This window comes from Megascapheus bottae, chromosome 5, assembly GCF_031878675.1.
Source record: "Megascapheus bottae isolate mThoBot1 chromosome 5, mThoBot2.hap1, whole genome shotgun sequence".
Classification (NCBI taxonomy): domain Eukaryota; kingdom Metazoa; phylum Chordata; class Mammalia; order Rodentia; family Geomyidae; genus Megascapheus; species Megascapheus bottae.
Genome location: NC_143513.1, coordinates 27,666,511 through 27,690,247, shown reverse-complemented (window position 1 = coordinate 27,690,247; position 23,737 = coordinate 27,666,511). Strand labels below are relative to the sequence as shown.

Below are 23,737 nucleotides of genomic sequence, written 5' to 3'. Positions count from 1 at the left end.
GACAAGAGTCTATATTTATCCTCTTTAAATTAGAATTTCCTACTCTTCCCTCCCTCCCCCCCCCACACTTCTGACCTCCAGTCAGGGTCTGTACATAATTAACACAGGGGAAAAAGGGAGCCCTGGAACCATGCTTTCTAGAAGATGGGGACGCCAGTGTTGGCTCTGCTGCTGGGGAAAGCTTCCTTGCTATCTGACATTCACCAGAGGAGACTTGGACTGGAAACAACTCTGACCTTCTAAAAGAAATATCTTAGGTGTCTCCTGCTTAGGTGTCTCTACATGGTAGGAAAGCTGTAGTGTGTCCTGGAGTCCCAAACTTTGGAAGGATCCCTTATAGATCTAATTACCACCTTTCTGATCATCACACTGGGTGTTAGAATCTGATTTGGTGGACCATACTTTCAGTCTATAACAAGAGGGCACTGAATTCCCAGGACCTGAAGAAAAGAGGACAGAAATTCCAAAAACCAGGAGCACATGGATGTTTTGTTTCTCAAAGAATATGCTCAATGAGGACATTAGAGTTTTAAATGTTTACCCTTCAGTACTTTTTCTAGTTTTCTAATTTGCCCATGGGCAGATGTTTACCACGTGAGACAATGGGTTTGAGTCACTTACAGTATCATAGGAAGGAACATTTCCATTTGAACTGCAGTTATTTCTTCCTGACCCATTGGCCTCCAGCAGAGAAGACAATATAAGGAAATGGCTTCAGAGCACTGGCTCAGAGTCAAAACACTATGAGATTTATTCCTACTGCTGCTCACATTATCTCTATGACCTTGAGTGAGGAACCTCCATAAGCCTCAGTATCCTCCTTTTTAAAACAAAGATAAGGGCACTAGGGCCTCAAACTTGTAATCCTAGCTACTTGGGATGGTGAGATCTGAAGATCTGTTCAAAACCAGCTTGATCAGGAAAGTCCATGAGATTCTCATCTCCAACTAACCACCAAAAAAAAGCCAGAAGTGGAGATGTGGCTTATGTGTCAGAGTACCACTTTTGAGTGGTACCCATTTTATATATTTCTATTTCACATATTATCATATAATATATATTTTATATATTTCTGGCCAGGCCTAGAGTTCAAGCCTGGCACAACAACAACAAACAAACAAAGATAGTAAATTTTTACCTAGAATTTTGAGATAGTTGTATGAAATTCAATTGGATCCATCAGAGAATATTTGATAAATTTATTTTGGCCTATTAATAGGGAGTGTATTAAATCTAATAGATTATTGACTTCCAGGCTGTGTCATGAAATACTTCTCCACTGTCGTCTTTAATGCTTCAACTATCTTTGTAGCTTGTAATTACTGTCTACTGATAGAAGTGGCCATTGTATGTACCTTTGCATTTTTTTTTATAATCTTAGAGTATAATCTCTTGTGAGTATGATCTTAATTTGGGGATGTTTTATGTATGAATTTTATTATACTGAGTCTAATTCCTTCTGTCCTTTGTTTAGTGTTTTTAGCATAAAGAGATTGTTAGTTTTGTCAAATTTTTTCTTAAATCAGTTGAGATGACCTGGGAGTTTTGCCCTTCAATCTGTTAATATTGTTTATTACATATTTTTTATTTATTTTTTATTGTAATTAATAAAAGGGTTACATGATATTTGCCAGATAGAAGGTGCATTAATTCATATATATGATACCCTTTCGCATGTCTTGGTCTCCATTACCTTCCCCTCCACCCCCCCCATCTTGGTTTTCCCCCCTTCCCTATCCAATTTCAAATAACCAAATACAAATAAATCCAATATATCAGATAACAAAGTGAAATAATGTAACAATATGAGATAAACAAGGGACAGCAAAAGAGATGAGAGATAACATAGTACATTAAGGACAACAATGGCTTTTGTTTCAATATCCTGGAGGTCTTTTCAATTAGCTTCATACTATATGACTTTATGTATCAAGGTTTTGCTCTATTGCAGATCTCTGCTAGTAGAGCCCAAGGTTTCTACAGATTATGACAAATGAGGGAAACCATTGAGCCTAAGTTCCTTTGAGTCTGGCTTACTTCACTTAATATGATTTTTTCTAAGTCTTTCCATTTCTTAACAAATGGGGCGATGTCGTTTTTTCTGACAGTAGCATAGAATTCCATTGTGTACAAATACCACATCTTGTTGATCCACTCATCAACTGAGGGACATCTAGGTTGGTTCCATATTTTTGCTACGGTGAATAATGCTGCAATGAACATTGTTGTGGTAGTGGATCTAGTATGCCCTAGTTTCTGGATGGTTGGGTAGATGACAAGTAGTGGAATTACTGGGTAATAGGGGAGCTCTGTGTTAAGCCTTTTGAGGAACAGCCATACTGCTTTCCATAGTGGTTGAACGAGTTTGTACTCCCATCAACAGTGTAGTAGTGATCCCTCCTGGCCACATCCCCTCCAGCATCTGTTGTTATTCGTTTTCCTGATCCTGGCCATTCTACCTGGAGTGAGGTGGAATCTTAGAGTTGTTTTGATTTGCATTTCTTTTATGACCAGAGATGTTGAGCATTTCTTTATGTGTCTATAGGCCATTTTTGTTTCTTTTTCAGAGAAAACTCTCTTTAAGTCTTTGGCCCATTTTTTAATGGGATGGTTGTTACTTTGGAGATTAGTTTTGGAGTGATTCAATTTTTTGAGCTGTTGATATATTTTAGATACGAGGCCTTTGTCCGTTGTTTGGTTGGTGAAGATCTTCTCCCACTCTGTAGGCTTCCTAATTAATTTACTAGCTATGTCCTTGGCCATACAAAAGCTCTGCAGTTTAATGCAGTCCCACTTATCCAGCCTTTCTCTTATTTGCTATGATTCTTGGTCCTTATTAAGAAAGTTTCGACGTGTGCCAAGGAGGCCTAGTGTATCTCCTATTCCTTCTTGTAAAGTTTTCAGTGTGTCAGCTTTTACCTCTAGGTCTTTGATCCATTTGGCCCAAGAACAGGCCTGAAGACCACTGGAACAGAACTGAGGATCCAGATATTAAACCACAGACCTATGGCCACCTAATCTTTGACAAGGGAGCCAAAAAAATAGAATGGAAGAAAGACAGCCTCTTCAACAAGTTGTGCTGGCAGAACTGGTTAAGCACGTGCAGAAAACTAAAGTTGGATCCTTCTTTGTCACCCTGCATTAGAATTAACTCCAAATGGATTATTACACATATGTTATTTTATTTTATTTTATTTTCGTGGTTCCTGGGGCTTAAACTTGGCCTGGGCATTGTCCCTGAGCTCTTCAGCTCAAGGCTACCACCCTACCCTTAAGCCAAGCCCCACTTCCCCATTTTCTAGAGGTTAATTAGAGATAACCTTGATCCTCAGATCTCAGCCTCCAAGGTAGCTAGGATTACAGGCATGAGCCATCATACCCGGCTTACATTGATTTTATTTTCTTTCACAATATTGAACTCTCTTTGCTGTCCAAGAATGTATCTGATTTGGTCATGGTATACACTCCTTTATTTATTAGAATCAGATAAATTCTGATTCTAATAATTGATTGAAGATTTTTGTAGCAATGATCATTAGGAATATTCATTTTTAGATTTTCTTTTTCCCCTAGTAGTTTCATTGACCTCTTTTGTTATTAGGCTAATTCAGACTTTAAAATTAAATTTAGAAATGTTTCTTCTTCTGTTTCTTTGGTAGGAGAAGGATGACCGGTATTATTTCTTGTATAAATAAATTTGGTTGAACAATCCATTGAAGTCAACAAGTCATGTTCTTTCCTTTGCTGAAGAACTTTTGATTTCCTTAATAGTTTTCAAATCTGTTCATATATTTTATTTTTTAATGATTCCGTCATGGGTAGGATGTATAGTACTTTTTCTGCATTATCTATCCTAATTATTTATAGTAATCTAAAGGTATTTTTAATTTCTGAGTTATCTATCATCTTTCATTTCTGATTTTTTCTGACTTCCTTTATTGATTGATTAATTTACTTACTTAATATGAAACTTGAACTCAAAGCCTTAGGCTCTTGCTTGCTTGCTTGACTTTTTCTTCTCAAGGTTGCCATTCTAACACTTGGGCCATAGCTCCTCTTTTTTATTTCTGATTTTTAAATTTTAGTCTTCCCTGAAATTTTCATAGGTATAATAGTGTCCCAATTTTATTCATATTTGTGGAAGATGCGCTCATTTCTTTTTTATTTTTTGCTTTCTATGTCATATATTTCTACTCAAATTTTCATTATTTCTTTTCTTCTACTAAATCTTCGCTTAGTTCTACTTTTAGGTCTTGAGATACAAACATAGGCTGCTGAAAAGAACTTTCTTCCATTTTAATGTGAGTAATAGAGCTACAAGTTTTCTCTTAGAATGGCTTTTGTTGTATCCCATAGGTTTTAGTATGTTATAATGCCACCATGCCCAGCTTGACTATAGTCTTGTAATATTGTTAAGAACTTTTCTGTTGCTTAAAGTATGATTTCTCTTGGAAAATGTTTTATTGTACTTGTGAAGAATGTGTATTCTGTGGGTATATATGTGTATATATATATCACATTTATACATAATACATATATACAAATATGTATCATTTATGTATATGTTATATATGTATGTATATGTGTGTGATAATTATGTATATATCTTATATACCCATGTATCTGTATCATATATAGTTTGTGTATGATCTTTTCTCTGGTTGATCTATCCATTACCAAAAGTATAATTGAAATATTTTACTTTTATTTGTAATTAGTTATCCTTTTAATTTGGCCTGTGTTTGCTTTATATGTTTTCACTCTGTATATTTGGATATTCTACATGGCATGCACATAAATATTTATAATTGTTATATTTTCCTAGTGAAGTGGCCCTTACATCATCATAGTAGTCTTCCTGTCTCTCCCTTTCTCTGTGGCAGATTTTGATGCAATTTGTTTTCCCAATATGAGTAACTGTATCAGCTACACACAAACACTGTTGAGTAATACTTACATATTTCCCCTGCTTTTATGTAATTGACATCCTCATCATACATATGCTACTGTGCCCAACTTGATTATAGTCTAAATTTTGTTAGGATTAAAGTATGATTTCCTTTGGAGAATGTTTTTTTTTCATATATTTTTTATTGTAATGAATAGAAGGGTTACATTATATTCACCAGATAGAAGGTGCATTACTTCACATACATTGATACCCTTTCTCATGTCTTGGTCCCCATTTCCCTCCCCCCCACCCCTACCCTTCATCTTGTTTTCCCCCCTTCCCTATCCAATTTCAAATAACTAAATATGTATTTATCCAATATATCAGATAACAAAGTGAAATAATGTAACAATATGAGATAACCAAGGGACAGCAAAAGAGATGAGAGATAACATAGTACATTAAGGACAACAATCACTCATTATATGGCTTTTATTTTTATATCCTAGAGGTCCTTTCATTTAGCATCATACTGTATGGCCTTATGTATCTAGGTTTTGCTCTATTGCAAATCTCTGCTATGAGAGCTCAAGGTTTCTATTGAATGTGACAAATGAGGGAAACCATTGAGCCTATGTTCCTTTGTGTCTGGTTTACTTCACTTAATATGATTTTCTCTTTAAGTCTTTTGATTTCCTTACAAATGGGGAGATGTTGTTCTTTCTGATGGCAGCATAGAATTCCATTGTGTATAAATACCACATCTTGTTGATCCACTCATCAACTGAGGGACATTTGGGTTGGGTCCATATCTTTGCTATGGTAAATAGTGCTGCAATGAACATCATTGTGCTAGTGAATTTAGTATGTCCTTGTTTCTGGATGAGTAGATAAATGCCAAGTAGTGGAATTGCTGGGTCATAGGGGAGCTCTATGTTTAGTCTTTTGAGGAACTGCCATACTGCTTCCATAGTGGTTGAAGGAGTTTGCACTCCCATCAACAGTGTAGTAGTGATCCCTCCTGGCCACATCCCCTCCAGCATCTATTGTCATTAGATTTTTTGATCCTGGCCATTCTAACTGGAGTGAGGTAGAATCTTAAGAGTTGCTTTGATTTGCATTTCTTTTATGACCAGAGATGTTGAGCATTTCTTCATGTGTCTATAGGCCATTTTTGTTTCTTCTTCAGAGAAGACTCTCTTTAAGTCTTTGGCCCATCTTTTAATGGGATGGTTGTTACTTTGGAGATTAATTTTGGAGTGATTCAATTTTTTGAGCTGTTGATATATTTTAGATATGAGGCCTTTGTCTGTTGTATGGTTAGTGAAGATCTTGGAGAATGTTTTATATACACTTGTAAAGGATGTGTATTCTGTGCATATGGATCGCATTTATGAATATTATATACAAATATGTATCATGTGTATATATTATGTGAAAATATGTGTGTAGAACACATATATATCATATAACTATGTGTGGAATATAGTATAATAGTACAAACAGAGCATAGTTGATCTCCCCATTTAGCCACTCTGTGTCATTTCTTGGGGTGTTGAATCTATTGTATTTAAGCAATTAAGGGCCTGCTGTTGCTATTTTTAATAGTTTTATGTATTTATGTATTTTGTCCTTTTTTCTCTTTCCCTATTTACTTTGTGTTTTATTCTTTCATACTGACAGACTTGGATTCCTTTCTTGTTTCTTTTGTGCATCTTCTGTGTGCATCTTCCATCCTCTCTTGTGCATTTTCTTTGTGATTACCATGGGGATTGCATAAATATAACAATCTTTTTTAAAAGTTGATATCAATTTAACATGAACACTATATAAAAGCTGTGCTTCTTTACATTTTCCCCACTTTATGTAATTGATGTAACAAATTACATTTTTTTACATTTTTGTATCCATTAACAACATTTCATACTTGTAGTTATTTTTATGCTTTTATCTCCCAAATTCTGTACTAGAAATAAAAATGATTTCTACACTATGGTTATTGTATCACAGAATTCCATAGTTCCCTGTATAATTGCCTTAACAGCTTCATACATTCAGGTACTTTCTTGTTATCAAATATGCTTCCATTTTAGTTGAAAAGATTCTCCTTTGGTGATAATGAATAATAAATACCCACTGGCAAGGTTTTTATTTCTTCATTTTAATATTTTGTTTTAAAATAGATAAAAAATAATGTTGTGTATTTATGGATAAAGTACGGTGCTTAATACATTGTAAAAATAGTCAGCCAAGATAATTAACATATCTGTACCTTCACCAACTTATAATTGTGTGTTTCTGTGTGTCTGTGTCTGTGTGTGAAGAGAATATTAAAAATCTATTGTTAAGGCTTCAGTCTTAGCTCAAGTGGTAAAATACCTGTCTGATAAGCACAGAACCCTCAGTTCAAAGATAATGAAAAAAAACCTTATTCTTGCCAACTAGAGTGCTTCTTGCTGTAGCTAAAACAGGCAGGAGAATGGCAAATTCAAGGCCAGACTGTATTCTATTTCCTTGGATATATACTAAGAAATAAAATGGCTAGATTGTATGAAAGCTCTGTTTGTGATTTATTGATGACCTCCATTAATTTCTCAAAATGGTAGTGTTAATTTACATCCTTCCTGAGAGTATACATGAAGTTTCCTTTTCTCTATGTCCTTCACAATACTTGCTATTATTTGCCTTTGTGTATAATAACCATTCTTACAGGTATGAGGTAATATTGTGGTTTTAATTTGCTTTGCTCTGAGGATTTGAGATATGGATGAATTTTTCCACTTATCTCTTAAACCATTTATATATTCTTCTGAGAATATCTGTTGAAATCCTTTGCTTACTCTCAAATTGAGCTGTTTCTCGATGTTGAACTGCATTTTTATATATTTAATATGCTATCTTATCCCATATATGGTTTGAAATACTTTCTCATAATCCATGGTTTGTCTCTGTATACTTATTTTCTTTGCTGTTCAAAAGCTTTTTGGTTTGATGAACTCAGGTTTGTTTTTATAAAGCTAATCAAGAAGGGGAAAGGCCACTATACTGCAAACTATAAAGCATTGATGAGAGAAATTTAGAAAACATAAATAATTGAAAGATATCCAATGTTCAGTGTTCATGAATACTATTAGTATGTATTACCCAAAAAGCAAACTACAGATTCACTTCAGTCCCTATCGAAACTCCAACATCAATTGGGTGTTGGTAGCTCATGCCTATAATCCTAGCTACTCAGGGAAAACTCTTATCTCCAATAAACTCCGAAAAAGCCAGAAGTAGCTCTGTGGCTCAAGTGTTAGGTCACTAGCCTTGAGCATAGAGAGGCTCAGGGACAGGGCTTATGCCCTGAATTCAAGTCCCAGGACTGGCAAAAACAAAACAAAACAAAACCTCCAATGTAATTTTTTACAAAGTAGGAAAAAAGCAATTCCGCTGCGTGCTCTGTCGGTTCACGTTGGTAACCCTGGCTAACTGGAGTTCAGAGTTTCATAGACTTTCCTGCCTGGGCTGGTTTTCAATTGGGATCATCAGAGCTCAGTCTCCCAAGTAGTATGATGCTAGGCATCAGCCACCAGGGCCAGCCTAGGTGTCTGTGCTTTTTTTTTTTTTTTTAATACATTGAACTTCTGTAAAGTAATTATTTTTTTCATTCCAAATCATGGGTTTCCACTTCTTTGGTTTTGTTTTCTGGAGATTTAATTTGTTCCTTTTATCTTTTCTTTTTTCCTTGTAAATTGTACATTGGAAAAATTAGCCAGACCTTACAAACTGGCTATTTAACAGGATAAAAAAAGATCAGTTTGTCCAACTGAATAACCTGATGATATCTCAAACTTTTGCTGGGGATACTTTTTCTGTGGCTTTTTTTGTGTGAGGCCTTCCAAATTAGAAAGGTTTGTGGGTTTGTTTGTTTTTTTAAAGTGGTTTAATCATTTCTTGCTCCCTCTTATGTCTGTCTGTGTTACTGCATCTTTACTGTGTCCCAAACCACCCGCCTGATTTTCTTGGTGTTGGTAGTCAGTCCTCAGGCATTCAATGTTAGTTCTTTTCTTATTCTGTCAAGGAAAGTGAAAGCCTTTCCAATAGGGAAGAGCACTGCAGGAATTTTCCTTACTTCTCATTTCCTCCCAAAAAATGATCTGCAAGCCAGTGTTTTCCCTAATTGTGCCAAAGGCTTGTGCCAAGCTGTACCAGCCTCTGGTAGGGGCAGTGCCAAGTCTCCAAGCTCTACAACAAGCAGCCTTCAAGCTCTTCTGAGCAACTATTTCCAAAACTCGAGGCTTCCAAAAAAATGCCAGTTCCCCATCAGTGATCCAAATCAGTCAGGATGGAAATCAGGCCTCCCTCCCTTTTCCCCACCAGCCCTTCTTTTCTCCCAAGGGAGGACTGTGAATCACACTTTATATCCCCCCTTTAGTGCTGAGCTGTACTAGCCTGGGGGAAGGGCTAGTGTAGTTGACATGAATTGACTTCTCTTCCTCACTGTGGCTGCTCTTAGCTTTGAGCTTGGGTACTGTGATTTCTGTCTGGTTTCAGGGGCTCATGTAAAAGCATTTTAGACTTCTGATTGTTATTAAGTCCCTTTTTGTGGGGAAACAGGGATTGGGGCATCCTATTCTGCCCACTTACTGATGTCATTCATCCACATGAAAGGTTTTTGTTTTTGTTTTATTGTCAAGTAGGGTAGCACCTTTACAATTGGCTGTCTTCACTTGGAATTTAACATGTTCTTTACTTAAGAAGTTACCATAAATGGATTTAATTGAAAACTATGAAGTAAGGAGGGAAGGAAATAAAAAAGAAATATGGGAAGTTATGGAAGTGCTCTGAGGAATTGAATTTGTAATAACCAAACACATATCTTTGCTACTGAAGTAAAGGCCAAGAGGTTCATTATAGCTCATCAAACTAATTGTAATAGTAGAATTTTTTTTAATTCTCAAGATTTTGCTTAAAAGGTAATACTTTGAGAAGAAAAATGCCAACAGTAAATACATGAGTGATAAGTATGCAGAGTTTGACTGATTATTTCATAATGTATAAGTATGTCAGATCATCAAGCTGTATGTCTTAAATATATATATGTATATATATGCATATATATGTTGCTTGTTGTCTATTATACTTTCATAAAGCTGGACAGTATAGGAGAATACGATTATTAAAGCATATATGTCTCCTTTTGAAATCTTTCTGAAATGAATAGAAGTTATTTGTCCATTGTCCACTGTGACAGAGAGAGCAAAGCACCAACAGTGTTCTGGGGACACTTTGAAGCTCGTGTGTTTTTGATTCTGGCCAATAACCCGGTAAAATAGAAGCAGCTAACTCCTGACTGCAGGGTAAAGAGAGCCCAGACCCCCAGCAGGCTCAGAAGTCTTTTGCAAAAATGGCTCTGTATACTACAATGGGCTGTGCCTGTGCTTGTGGAGTAAAGAGACCTCCAGGTCAGGTAGATCCAGAAGCTTCTATGTAACCCCGGGATATCAAACACAACTAAATCATGCTACCAGAGATCTGTCTTCTCAGCAGACAGGGTATCCTACTTCTGACCGGAGACTGGAGGACTACTGTGATTTTAAAGGCAAGGAAAATGTTAAAACAAAGACTGGAAAACTGTATGCCAACTGTTAGTAATTTGGTCTGTATAAACAAAGTTAATGAAGTGTAATCATTTTCTTCCTTTTAAAACATTTTCCATGGTGGTACCAGGACTTGAACTCAGGGCCTCACCTTCTCACTCAACTTTGTTGCTCACAGCTGGCATTCCACCACTTAAAGCCATGCCTCCAGAATTGGTTAATTGAAGATGGAGTCACACAGACTTTTCTACTGGCTTCAAACTATGAACCTTTAAGATTCATTCTCCATAGTAGATAAGATTACACATGTGACATATGTGAGCCACTGGCTCTGGGCTTATTTTCTTCCTTTTTCTTATATCTTATATCTCCCAAAGGGCATAAAGCTCACCTGTATTGTGCCTGCTTAGTGTCCAAGAAATTCTGGTTTTCATCCCCAGTACCCTAAAAGAAAAAAAAAACTTCAGCCTTTAGGTACACTTTATACTTCCTACAATAAGTGCTTATAGCTGATACTGAGTATTTAAAATAATGTTTTACACATACACACACACGCACATTTATACACACACAGAGTTCAAAACCTAGTGTAATTAATTAATTTACATAAAATGAGACCTATCCAAGACTGGAAAATTACCTTAAAAAGCTGTGAACTTTTATTAAAGAGTCTGTGCAGGAGCTGAATTTCTTCTCTGACTAGGAAATTTCTGTCCCATATATTGATCTAAGGCCCCATCTACAAAGAAACTTCATTGTAATTCTAGATCCAGTGATGTGCTGGGCATGGACTGTGCCAGCCCTGGTTGTTCTGGACTATAGATAGGAAAAAACAAGGAACCAGCCTTAGTCCAAGGCAAGGGCTCGGGGATGGGCTGGGGAAAAGGGGAGAGAGTTGAGCCACACTCATCTCTGCCTGCCTTAGAATACTCAAAATGGGAGCCGCAATCTTAAAATTTCCTTATAGTTCCTGTGCCACACCAGGCTGCTTCTGTAGATGGCATGTCTCACACACACACACACACACACACACACACACACACACACACACACACACTCACACTTTTCATCCCTTGAAGAATCATCCTGACCCTCCTGTCTTCCTCCTTTGCACTTTTTAGGTATCTCTCAGCTCCCAGGTTGATCTGCAGAAGAAGAAGCGGCGAGCACCAGCGCCTCCACCGCCACAGCCACCGCCGCCAAGTCCCTTGGTCCCCAATCGCAGGGAGGACAAGGAAGAGAACAGGAAGAGCGCAGTGGGTGAGTTTGGCTTGCTCTCTGCATGTCTCCAAGATGCCTGCTGCATGTGCCTTATTACCACTGCTATTAACATTCTCTCAGTGCACGCAGCCGGGCCAGCACTAACTCAGGAAACAGTTACATTCAAGAAAAACAGTCCAGAAATGAAGAGTTGTAAGTTCATCTTGTAGCTCACTAGCAGTATTTATGGGAATTAAGTGAGCAATGAGGATTTGGGGTGGTAGGAAGGGTGGAGAGTGGCTGACAAAGCCAGGAAAGTGACAAATGAAGTGTGAGTGTGAGTGTGTGGCAAGTGTATCCCACTTATAGTCAAAAGATCAGTTCCTAAGATGACATCCTTAGACTGTTTTGAAAGACTAACATTTGAAGTCATCTTAGGCCCCCATGCAATGTATGTAGCTGTGAATCCCTAATTTGAAATTCCAAATTCGAGAATCCTTCAAAACCTGCAAACTTTAAGCACTGATATCATGCCACAAGTGGAAATTTCCTCCCAGTGAAATGTTAGTTTCATACACAAAATTATCTAAAATGTTGTGGAAAATTACCTCCAGGTTCTGGGGGTAAGGGATAAGGAGATTTCATATTTAAAATTGAGTCTCATCCCAAAGATATATCTTATAATGTTCTAAAATTGGGGAGAAAAAAATCTGAAAGGTGTCTAATCTTAAGCATTTCAGCTTTAGGATACCCGGCCTATAATAAATCCGCCAGTAGTTTTCTGACCATCTTGTTAGCAACTGATCTCCATTTACGTAGCTATTGTACAGGGTCTTAGAAAAGACCATGGTATACTTGGTGAATAAGAAAACCCTGAGAAGATGGAATCCTAGTGCTTGTAAGCAGAAAGTAACCTGTGAATTATTACACTCTACCCTCAGGTGAACAGGAGAGATGTGTATGGATGGAGCTTCAACTCCATTTCATTTTAAAATTCGTTCAGAGTTTTGTATTATTTCATGGACATAGGAACAGAAATCACTTTTTCAGGGAAGAAGTTGGAACAGGGTGCGGTATAGTGTCCACCCACGACTACGCCTTCCCAAAAGAATATTACATGACTATACAGAAATATGAATGTATGTATATATGTATATATATATATATGCATCTTTAGCTAGGTGCTAGTTGCTCACACTTTAATCCTAGATACTCAGGAGGTTGAGGTCTGAGGATGGAGGTTTTGAGCCCGCCCAGGAAGTTAAGTCTATGAGACACTTAATCTCCAGTTAACCAGCAAAAGGCTGGAAGTAGAGCTCTAGCTCTAGCTCAACTGAGTACCAGCCTTGAGCGAACAAAGCTGAGGGGCAGCACTCAGGTACTGAGATCATGCCCCAGTTCCAGTGCACAAACAAACAAACAAACAAGCAGAGCTCTTCCTGAAGTCATCAGGCGGCTAGCCAGGGCCTGAATCTGCCAAGGTAGGCCCCTGTTTTGACAGTATGTTTGGCCCAAGAGTAAAATAATTTCAGAGATAATGTGGCTGCACTGTCAAGGTCTGGAGCCTTAGTAAGGGCTCTTTGTGTGTTTGTCAGCATTTTCCCCATTAACTAATATCTCACTTTCAATGCCCTAGCATTTCACAGCTTGAGAATCAATTACCTTAAGAAGCAGTAACGTATATTTCATGTTAGTACATCCTCTCTTCGAGGAGACAAGACCATTAGATTAAAAAAATCATTATCAATAGGTTGTTCAGTTAAACCAAGTTTTCTACTATGTCATGATGAGGTGCACCCTTTCTCTTTGGAAAGGAGAAATTCCTTTAAGTTCAGTGTGCTCCTTGTAGAAATTCTCAGAAGCATCTTCTAGAAGGAACTGTGTGGATAAAGCTAAGTCAAGCCTGACTCAAGAGCAGACAGCTATGTCAAGCTAGGAAAGACTCCTCATTCAGCCAAGAGAGTCATAGTCTTTATGAACGTGGTACTTGGAGTGCCTTCTCCACCTGGGCTAAGCTGGTGCCCTTGGATGCCCCCAGTGATGCATGACTGGTGTTCTAAAGTTGAGGAGTTGTGAGTAATAGTACTTAGCTACATGTACTTCTTCCTGTCTATGAACCATTGTTTGTGAAAACTGAGAAGGCCAGGAGCTCCCTTCCAACTAAAGGGCCCGGGATGGTAGAGAAGATCTGAGTGGCAATGACAGACAAACTTCTAACCCTGTCAGAACTCCTCATGAATTCAAAGTCATCAACAGTACAACATCAAACCCAAGCTAAGTTGAAGACTCAGGCTGAAAGGACAATAGTAGGCCCTGTCCACAGAAAGTATTGAGGAGTTGTTCTGCTCAGACATCTACATATATAAAAGAAGTTTATTTTGAAATTTTCACTCAGTCTTTTAGTTTGATTTGGGTTTTAATCTATTTGGAAGCATAAATGAACCTTTGAGCATCCCTCCTGTGTGCCTGGCCTCAGCATGTCTTTTCACATAAGGTCACCCATGTGGGCCTGACTTTAGTGCCAGCGGACTGATTTTGGAGTACTAGCAGTTTGGTGGAGGAAATAGTGTTGTGATCAGGGGAAATTAACATTTTTCCACATCTAGAGAGACACATCCAAGAAAAGTAATAAAAAAATATATCTCTTGGTAAAGAAGTAGTGTTTCTTAATAAAAAATCACTTCAAGCAAAAATGTGGTATTAGGCGATTCTGAATTGGGAAATTTGAAGAAAGTTCTTGAAAGAAATGAGAGTAAACCTGATCTATGACCCAGATAATTCATATCATTTATTTCATAAGGTCATTGGCTTTTAAAATTTCTCATTAGTATAGAAAGCCATTTTTTATATAGAATTCTAAAGCATGTAATGCAAAGGGATTCTTCTGATTCCTGACATGAAGTGGAGCTGGGCCCATCACCTCTAACTCTTTCTGTAATTCAGGATTCTCTTCAAATGAAACTTTGAAAATTACTGCCTTAAATAGTAAAAGAGGTATAGTATAAATAGGCTGGAAAGCAGTAAACAAAGTCACTGGCCGGTCTACTCATAATAAATTGATGGATGGAAATGATTTAGGTAGAACACAATTCTGTGACCCTAAGAAAGAATGTGAAAAACAGGGAAGAGTAAAGGTATGGCTCAAGAGATAGAGTGAGAGCACTGTTTACAGGGCTCTCCTTAACAGTTTCATCCCAGGCCATAGTTGTGCCTGCCAGAAACAATTTATACCCAGGCAGATTTTCCCAAATTGGCTTGGTGATAGAACACTACAAATATAAATGTTGAGGTGTGTTGTGATTGCAGATGGTGCAAGAGGAGCTTGGATAAGAATTTGGTGTTGGGTGTGGCTGGATGTGGTCACTTGTGAGTAATGGTGGTGTGAACATGTGGTCTGTTGGAAGGCTGGGGATCTTTGGCTGAACTTTCTGAAGTCCCTCCTGGTTGATTCCATGTAGGTATTGGACGGCAGGTGCCTCAAAAGCCTCCCAGAGGCACAGCTCGGGGTCCACCCCAGTTAGTGCTTCCCCCACCCCCACCTTACCCTCCTCCTGACACAGATGTGGTGGAGCCTCTCGGCTTTCCTGGGGAAGGTGCTGGTTCCAAGGCCTCAGAGCTGAGACCCAGACGTACGTGCCTTTTGTTTCCCTTCTGGATGTGTCCCTGGGGGTGGGGCTGGGTGTCTAGAATTCCACTGTCACCTTTGGATGTCTGTGCCTTTCCTTCCCAGCTTTACTTGCTCCATGCAGTGTGTTCTGTTGCCAGCTAGTGGTTCATATCTGTGGTTAGTCTTTGGCTGAAGGTGAGCCTGGTGGGTGGAGGTATAGTGAGTAGAAAATGATCCTCTGAATGACTGCTGACAGCCACAGTGGCCCGCCCAGCACGGCAGCTTTCAAGTTTGATGCCAGGCTCACTCCACAGGGAACATACAAGGGTATTGTGCTCTGGGGCTTGAGAACTTAATTGATAAGTTATACTCAGACCTTATAGCCAGTGGCCAGGCCTTGGAAACTGACAAACCAGAAGGGAACCAGTTTGAGATAGGCAGCAAACAGAATTCTACTTCTATTTTTCTTATTACTCAGCAGCCTTGTCTGTTAGGGGGCTTTCCTCCTAGCATCTGGAGATTTCTTTAGAACTTCAATAAGCATTATGCATAGCATTCCTGCTATGCATAAGGTTGAGAGTCTTTAAAACTATATGCATTCAGACAGCACTCACATGGCAGCCATCACGTTCACACTCACATGTTCCCAAGGTCACAGTAGTGGCTCTGTAACGGCTGTTGCCCATAGTGGTATGCTCAGCCCCTCTGTTGAGGGAGTTTGTATTTAGCCAATGTTGGAACCACCTTATTTTTATCTGTAATAGCTTTCTTTTTGTTGTGGGCAGAAAAGATCATTATAACATTGCTTCTTTGCTTTTCTAAACAAAATAGTCCTGAGTTGTTTCATCTTTCTCTACAAATCATAGCACAAATCACTCTCATCCCACAGAAATATCTATAATAAAATATAGAAGAATCAGTCTAGAGGAGAGGCTCCAGGAGGCATTCAGTCTCCCCAGTGCTCAGCAGCTTTGAGGTAGCCTACGGTAGACAGAATTTATCTTCTGCTCCTTTCTCTTTCTTCCAGCTGTTGTACTCACTGCACCATTCAACCCTTTTTATGTTATCTAATTAGCAGGACTAGCCTGTCTATTGTTTCCCTCAATGAGAAACCATGATTGCCTGCTCAACCAGGCAGAATGCAACTGGCCTTCTTTAGTTGGAGACTTAAGGAATCCTGAGAAAAATGAATCCTTTGCATTTATTTTTAAAGCTTTTTTTCCCCATCATGCTGAAATGCAGCAGGTGGTATTTTTACCACCTGCAAGTGTCTTGAGGAAGGCATAAATAGTCAGGAATATCAAGTGTCAACTATGAATTTATGCCCTTGTGTGCTTTTCAACTGTACTCCCAGACTGACAGTTGGCTCTTTGTAGATGCTGGGTAGATTCTTGTATGCCAGCTACAAGCTTTTGCTTATCTCTTCCTGAGTTCAACTTTAAAACTGTGTTCCTTGACAAAGAGACACCATGTTGCTAGTAGAAACCCCCTGAGTACTTACAGGGGCAAGCAAAGTTGTCTACCAGGAATCCCTCCTACAATCCCCCATCTAGTTCTCCCTTCCAGTTTCGTCATCCTGGGGAAAAATTAGCTGAGATGCCTTCCCACTATAAGTGATATAGTGATTTTCTCAGTAGAAGTTGTCCACCCTCGGTCTCACTTGGCACATCACCTGATCGTTTTTTCCTTATGTGTTAAAACTTCCATGAGACATCTTTAGCTTTATCATATAAGCTGTGATTTGTACCGCACAGAATATATTCTACTGAGATGGTTAAAATAAAAGCAGAAGTAGCCAAATAGGGCTAGTCCTCTAGTTTCTTTCTTTTACAGACTAGAGTAAATACTATGACTACCGAAGCCCTTCCTTACCAAAAGGTTAACTTTCCATAGCATTACTTATCCAAGGTTAATCATGGCCTGGAAATATCAAGGGGAATATTACAGACATCATTCATACCTTCCAAAGGGTGCATTGTTCTGATGTCCAGCTCCATCATGTCCAGGACATGAATCATCCTTAGCCATGTATCTACGCCATATATGTTACTCACTCTCGTCAGCTATTCCTGTGTTCAAGTCACCTTTATTTTATTTAATACTGGCTCTGGGATGTAGGACCAGTGGTGATAGGCATTCAGTGAAGCACCCTTGAAGTAAAATGATTTTCATCTTATTTAGGGAGGAAAAAAGAAATCATATGTGCACATTACAAAGTCTCTAGTAAAAATCAAATAAACTCTGTGTTTGCCATTATCATCCACTGGTAGTTTTGGAACGTATTCCCTATGGATAAAGGTAGATACTACTGTATACCCAGAGATATACCTGTCTTGCTTCCTAGTAGTAAGAAAAGAAAATAGGGCTAATGAAATTGTGCGCTCCATTTTTGAATCTTAAGAATATTGATTGGCTCTTGCTGGGAACTATGTCACATGCCTGTAACCCTAGCTCTAATCAGGAGGTGGAGATTGAAAGGATCATTGTCTAAGGCCACCCCTAAACCAAAAAGTTTGTGAGACTTCATCCCAAGCTATAAAAAAATGGGTGTTGATGCTACATACCTGTCATTGCAGCTTTATAGGAAATGTAAATAGGAGGACTGTGGTACAGTCTGGGCTAGAGACAAGTGGAAGACCTTACTGAAAATACAAGGGGAGAAAAAAAGTGTTGGAGAAGGGCCATGGGTCAAGTGGCACAATGTCTGCCAAGTAAAGCACAAAGCCCTGAATTCAAAACCTAGAATAGCAAGAAAAAAAAAATGAAAACGTGGTGATAAAGGAAAAAGACAATGAATATTATCTCTCATTGAAAATTACTTCCTGCTGTAGGACACATAATCTTTTTTATAATATGTATTTTATTATAATTAAAAGAAGGGTTACATTATATTTGCCAGATAGAAGGTGCATTACTTGTCATTGCTACCCCTTCTCATGTTTTTGTCCACATTTCCCTCCTCCCACCCCTCCCCTCATTTTCCCCTCCTATTTCAAATAAACAAGTAAACATCTATATAATATACCAGGTTACAAAGTGGGATACTGTACCATTGAGATTAACCAAAGGGCAACACAAGAGAAAAGAGAAAAACATAATACATAAAGAATCACAGTCACTTATAGTTAAGCTCTTGTTTCCATGTCCTGGAGGTCCATTAATTTGGCCTCATCCTATATGGCCTTATGTATCTAGGGTTTGAGTTATTATAATCCTCTGCTAGAAGAGTTCTAGATGTGTACTAATTATTACAGATGAGGGAAACCATTGAGCCTATGTTCCTTTGAGTCTGGCTTAATTCACTTAATATGATTTTTTTCCCAAGTCTTTCCATTTCCTTACAAATGGGGCAATGTCGTTCTTACAGATGGCAGCATAGAATTTCATTGTGTATCAATACCACATCTTGTGGATCCACTCATCAACTGAGGGGCATCTGGGTTGGTTCCATATCTTTGCTGTAATGAACATCTTTGTGCTAGTAGATTTCATATGTCCTTGTTTCTGGACCAATGAGTAAATGCCCAGTAGTGGAATTTCTGAGTATAGGGGAGCTCTGTGTTTAGTCTTTTGAGGCACCTCCATACTGCTTTCCAGACTTATTGAATGATTTTACACTTCCACCAACAGTGTAGTAGGGATCCCTCTTGACCACATCCCTGCCAACTTAGGACACATAGTCTTATACTACCAAAATTCAGCCTTTTAGAAACCAGTTGAGGGCAGGTGTTTAGAGATGTACACTTTCTGTCTGACATCACTTTGTAATAGCATTGAAGCACTTTCTGTATACCTTCTGCCAGCTTCTTCATGGTCAAACTTAGTAGTTTCCATGATGATAATACTACACATGTAGAAGAATGAGCTCTATGATCTCTCAAAAGTGCTATGTAGAGGGTTCTTTTTTGTTAGGGACCTGTCCTGGACCTGAACTCAGGGCCCTGGGCACAGTCCCTGAGCTTCTCTGCTCTACCACTTACGTCACAGTTCCACCACCAACTGCTGCTGCTACTGCTGCTGTTGCTGCTCCTCCTCCTCTTCCTTCTCTGTAGTAGTTAATTGGGAATAAGAGTCTCACAGACTTTCCTTATTAGGCTGGCTTCAAACCACTATCCTCAGATAGCAACCTTCTTAGTAGCTAGGATTACAGGTGTGAACCACCAATGACTGGCTTGGGTTTAGTTTTTGTGAATGTGTGCCAGTATCAGGGCTTGAACTCAAGGCTTTGTACTCTCACTTACTTTCTTGCTTATAACTGGTGCTTATGAGTCATGCCTCCAAGTGTACCACTTTGCTGGGTAAATGGATATGGAGTTTCTCTGACTTTTCTTCCCAGGCTAGTTTCTAACCACTCTCCTACCAAGTCTTGGCCTCCTGAACAGCTAAGATTATGATCCTAAGCCACTCGTGACAAGCAGTGTGTATTTCTTAGCACAGATGTTGAGAACAAAAGTTTAATAGCACTCTGTTCTATACCCTTTAATCTTTTGCTTCTTGTTGATAAACTTTCATAATAACTGTTATATATCTTTAGTGTATGTAAATGCTGTCTATGTATGCATGTCTCATCCAATAGAATTATGTGCGTTTGGATGTTGTCCCATAACTTTCTAACCAGCTTGCTTTCTGCTTGTGTTTGATTTCAAATTGAATCTTCACTCAGAATCATGCTAAATAATAGAGCCAATTCTCTCAGTTACATTGAATTGTTTGTTTACAAGATTTACAGTACTGATTATAACTAGGCTATTAACAAGTTATCAATTACTTCTTCCAATTAGAAGACCCTGGGGATTTAAGGATCAATGCATATGGAGCTCAATTACAGATCTTCAATTTGCTTTAAATGGCTACAATTAAACCACCCAATGACTGTCATTTTCTCACACATTTTCCTCTACCAGGCTTGAGCAAATAAATCTTTCTTCAGATGATGTACATTTATAGGGGAATTGGCCACCCATTGTGTGCACAGAGGAAAGATGTCACGTTTTGCTAGATACAAGTCTAGCACTGATGACTATTGTATTATTTCTAGCTGACTGATTTTTTTCCCTTAACTTGTGAATAGTTGTCCTATTCTAAAGCATATGAATGAAATTCCAAAATAGGGAGATAAGATGGGAAAATAACTACCATCTTAAATTAGAAGAAGACAGTTTTGAGGTTCACAGACTTAAATTTAGTAATAGTTTGCACTGTAAACAAATGTCCTGTAGAGCGGCTATATAGATTAGGACACAAGCTAAGAGTATAGGACCAGACATCTAAAAAGTCACCAAATGCCTCATTCTCAAATCTGAACCCCAATGATATGCCCCTCTTGTCTCAAAACAAAGCCATTCAGTTTGAAGTTTGGAACATACAGACACAATTCTCTGGGTCTTGTTCATCCTAGAAGTTGTCCTTGCAATGTCTGCAGGTATATGGAGATCAGAATGAGCCTAGGAAGCACACTTCCTCTTGTCTGTTTATCTACCACTTTGCTGCCCATGGCTAGAGAAGCAGCTGCAAGCTGATTGGGCTGCCCTGAGGAAAGGCAGAGCATCTGAGAAAACAGGAGAGGGATCAAGTGCAAATGGTCCTTTTCCTAGAATGGCAGGAAATTGTTGACTGTGGGAGCAGAAACTGTCCCTGCTCAGAAGGACATTAGAGAAACTGGAAACAAATTTGTTGCCTTTTAGTTTTGTACCCTGAAAATCACTAAATTCACCTAGAATGGACTGAAGATGAGAATTTACAAAAATTAGTATGACATATGTTATACTTCTTGTAAATATTGTGTTTCCCATCCTTTGCAGAAAACCACTGGTATCTATTTATACTTTTTCTTCCCAGACAGTTGATTACCATTTACCAACATATCACTCAGAGGAGTAACAAATATGAACAGGAATGCTGAAGAGAAGAAAAACAGCTTTGTTAAACTGAGGACAGATTTATTTTTGATTGTCATAATAATCAAGCATTAAACCTACCCAAATAATTACACCTTTGTGGACTATGTCTCATGCATTGCTGCATGAAGTCAGGTTAGGAATGGAAACATATATGTACATACACATATGTACATACATATGTTTGTGTTAATATAAACCTTAAATATAGGGGTTTTTTTTGCCAGTCCTGGGCTTAAGCTCAGGGCCAGAGCACTGTCCTTGGACTTTCTCAAGGCTAGAGCTCTACCACTTGAGCCTCAGCACCATTTTTGGCTTTTTTCTATGTATGTGGTACTGAGGAATCAAACCCAGGTCTTCGTGCATGCTAGGCAAGCATGCTACCACTAGGCCAAACTCCCGGCCTTAAATAAAGATAGCTATATATATGCACACATGTGTATACACATATATACACACCCATAATTAATGTAATTTTAAGAGTTATGAGAAGTTCTTTATGGATTCATATAAATTAAAGTCCTTTTCTAAAAGGAGGCATGGATATGATATTTTTCTTCTTCAAAATCAGTACAAAATTTTTATTAAGGCCTGTTACTGTTGTTTACCAGTGAAACCATAGGAAGGAGTCACACATCTATGACCATTCCCTTACTGATAGCAGACTATTAATACATCATGGGTCTTAGGGATGTATATGTTAGGGTGTGAGTTCAAGCATCATCATTTTAAATTTTAATCGCTGTACTCCAAGGCCTGTGAAGACTGAGTAGTACTTCAGTGTGATGGCCTTTAGTACCACACTAAAGAAAACAGTAGGACTTCAAGAGTGGAGACAAGCTTTTTCCTTATAAACAATGGACTTCAAAATATGCCTGCACTTAATGTCTAGGGTTATGCTTGAGCATATCTCCATTTTCTCCATCATCAATGTCAAATACATTGATCTGAAAGAGACAGCATCACAAAGCAAGTCTTAAAGTCGACTCCTTTTCAAAGAGGAACAAACGACCGGTGTCTATCAGCTGCTGAGTGTCTCTGCTTGTAGCTTGTAAGGAAGTGCAGGTTTCAGACCAAACCCAATAATTTTATTTGAATCCCTGAGAGAGTCCTAAATAGGTGAAGTGATAGTCCTTACACTGGACAGAATTTAATGTGTTAGCTGGACTCGGTGGCTTATGCCTGTAATCCTAGCTACTCAGGAGGCTGAGATCTGAGGATCAAGGTTCAAAGCCAGCCCCGGCATAAAAGGACCAGACACTCTTATCTCCAATTAACCTCCAGAAAACTGGAAGTGGGGCTTGGCTCAAGGGTAGAGTGGTAGCCTTGAGCTGAAGAGCTCAGGGACAATGCCCAGGCCTACCCATGACCCACAAAAAAAAGGGGAAAAAAAAAAGAATTTGATGTGTTAGATTAAGAGACTCTTTTAGCAACTCATGTAGAAATATAGAAAAGATGGGAAAGCAATCCTAACATAATTTGGCTAGCAATCACTCTCTATGCAGTATTAAATCCCCAGGGGTTCAAAGATGACTAATACTGGCAGACTTTTATTTCTCTGTGAGTTTGCATTCATATTTTGCCATCTATTTCTGCCCCCTCCCCACAGTTTATTGCTGTGCCTCATTCCCTTCTCATGGCAAGCGCTTCTGATGGACAGACCTCTTCTTGAACTTTCCTGGTTATCTCTGCTGTCCTGGGTTGATGCTGTTGCCATTCTTCATTCTTCTTCCTCATTTGTATACTCACAGTTTACTTTATTTTTTTTTAGAATTTACATAGAAATACAGCAATTAAAGTGATTGATTTGACCCAGCTTTCTGTTTCTTTGTAGGAGGGAAAGACTTTGTGATGTAAATTCTAAGTTTGGTGATGGTGATCTATCTGACATGTATAGATACATGGGTCTATTTCTGTGAAAAACATTCATTTCATTCGAATTCATTATTTATTCATGTTTTTCTTACTCTCCCTTCTGTTCCAAAATTTAGTCTTACTTTTCCTTCAAAATTAAATTGTATCCATAAATTATTCAGTGTCATCAATTTGGAATATTCTGCCAAATCTGGTAAAACAAAATACCTAAACAAGTGAGCTACAAACAAAATCTGTGTGAATTCACAACCTGTGGTAAATCCCTACCCATTTAGAGTTTCATGGGGCCCAATACCTGTGTGTCTTACAAGTTACCTTGTTATTTGCCATTTGACTAGTTTACAAAAAGAAGGGTGTGTCTCGCTTCATGGAATCATTCATTCATTTGTCCACTCAATACCCTTGGAGCACTAACTTCATGCTAGGTAATTACATCAATTTTTAGAACATTAAGAGCAAGCATTCCAAACATAGATTCCACATACCTGTGGATCCTCATACACATGGATTAATTGGATGAACACTAGTCTAGAGGCTTGGGTGGTGGGCCTAGTGACCTAGGATGTGTCAGCCATGTCTGTGTGGGATGCTGCCGCTCTTCCTGGAATTCAAGATCCCAGTTACTGGTCATCTCAGCCAACCCACAGACAAACACACTGGGTGAAACGGATTATGCATGAAG

At 38.5% G+C, this 23,737-nt stretch overlaps 1 protein-coding gene across 4 annotated transcripts in view; it reads left to right on the top strand.

Moving 5' to 3' along the window:
• The window catches only part of Cobl (cordon-bleu WH2 repeat protein), a 210,663-nt gene that overhangs the window by 130,132 nt on the left and 56,794 nt on the right, over positions 1-23,737 (top strand). For 2 of the 4 annotated variants that reach the window (XM_090332846.1, XM_090332845.1), the window contains 2 exons: positions 11,598-11,736; positions 15,135-15,305. In XM_090332846.1, coding sequence (XP_090188972.1) covers positions 11,598-11,736; positions 15,135-15,305 — 310 coding nt within the window. The remainder of the gene's footprint in view (positions 1-11,597; positions 11,737-15,134; positions 15,306-23,737) is intronic. The other 2 variants (XM_090332848.1, XM_090332847.1) reach the window with 1 other exon arrangement.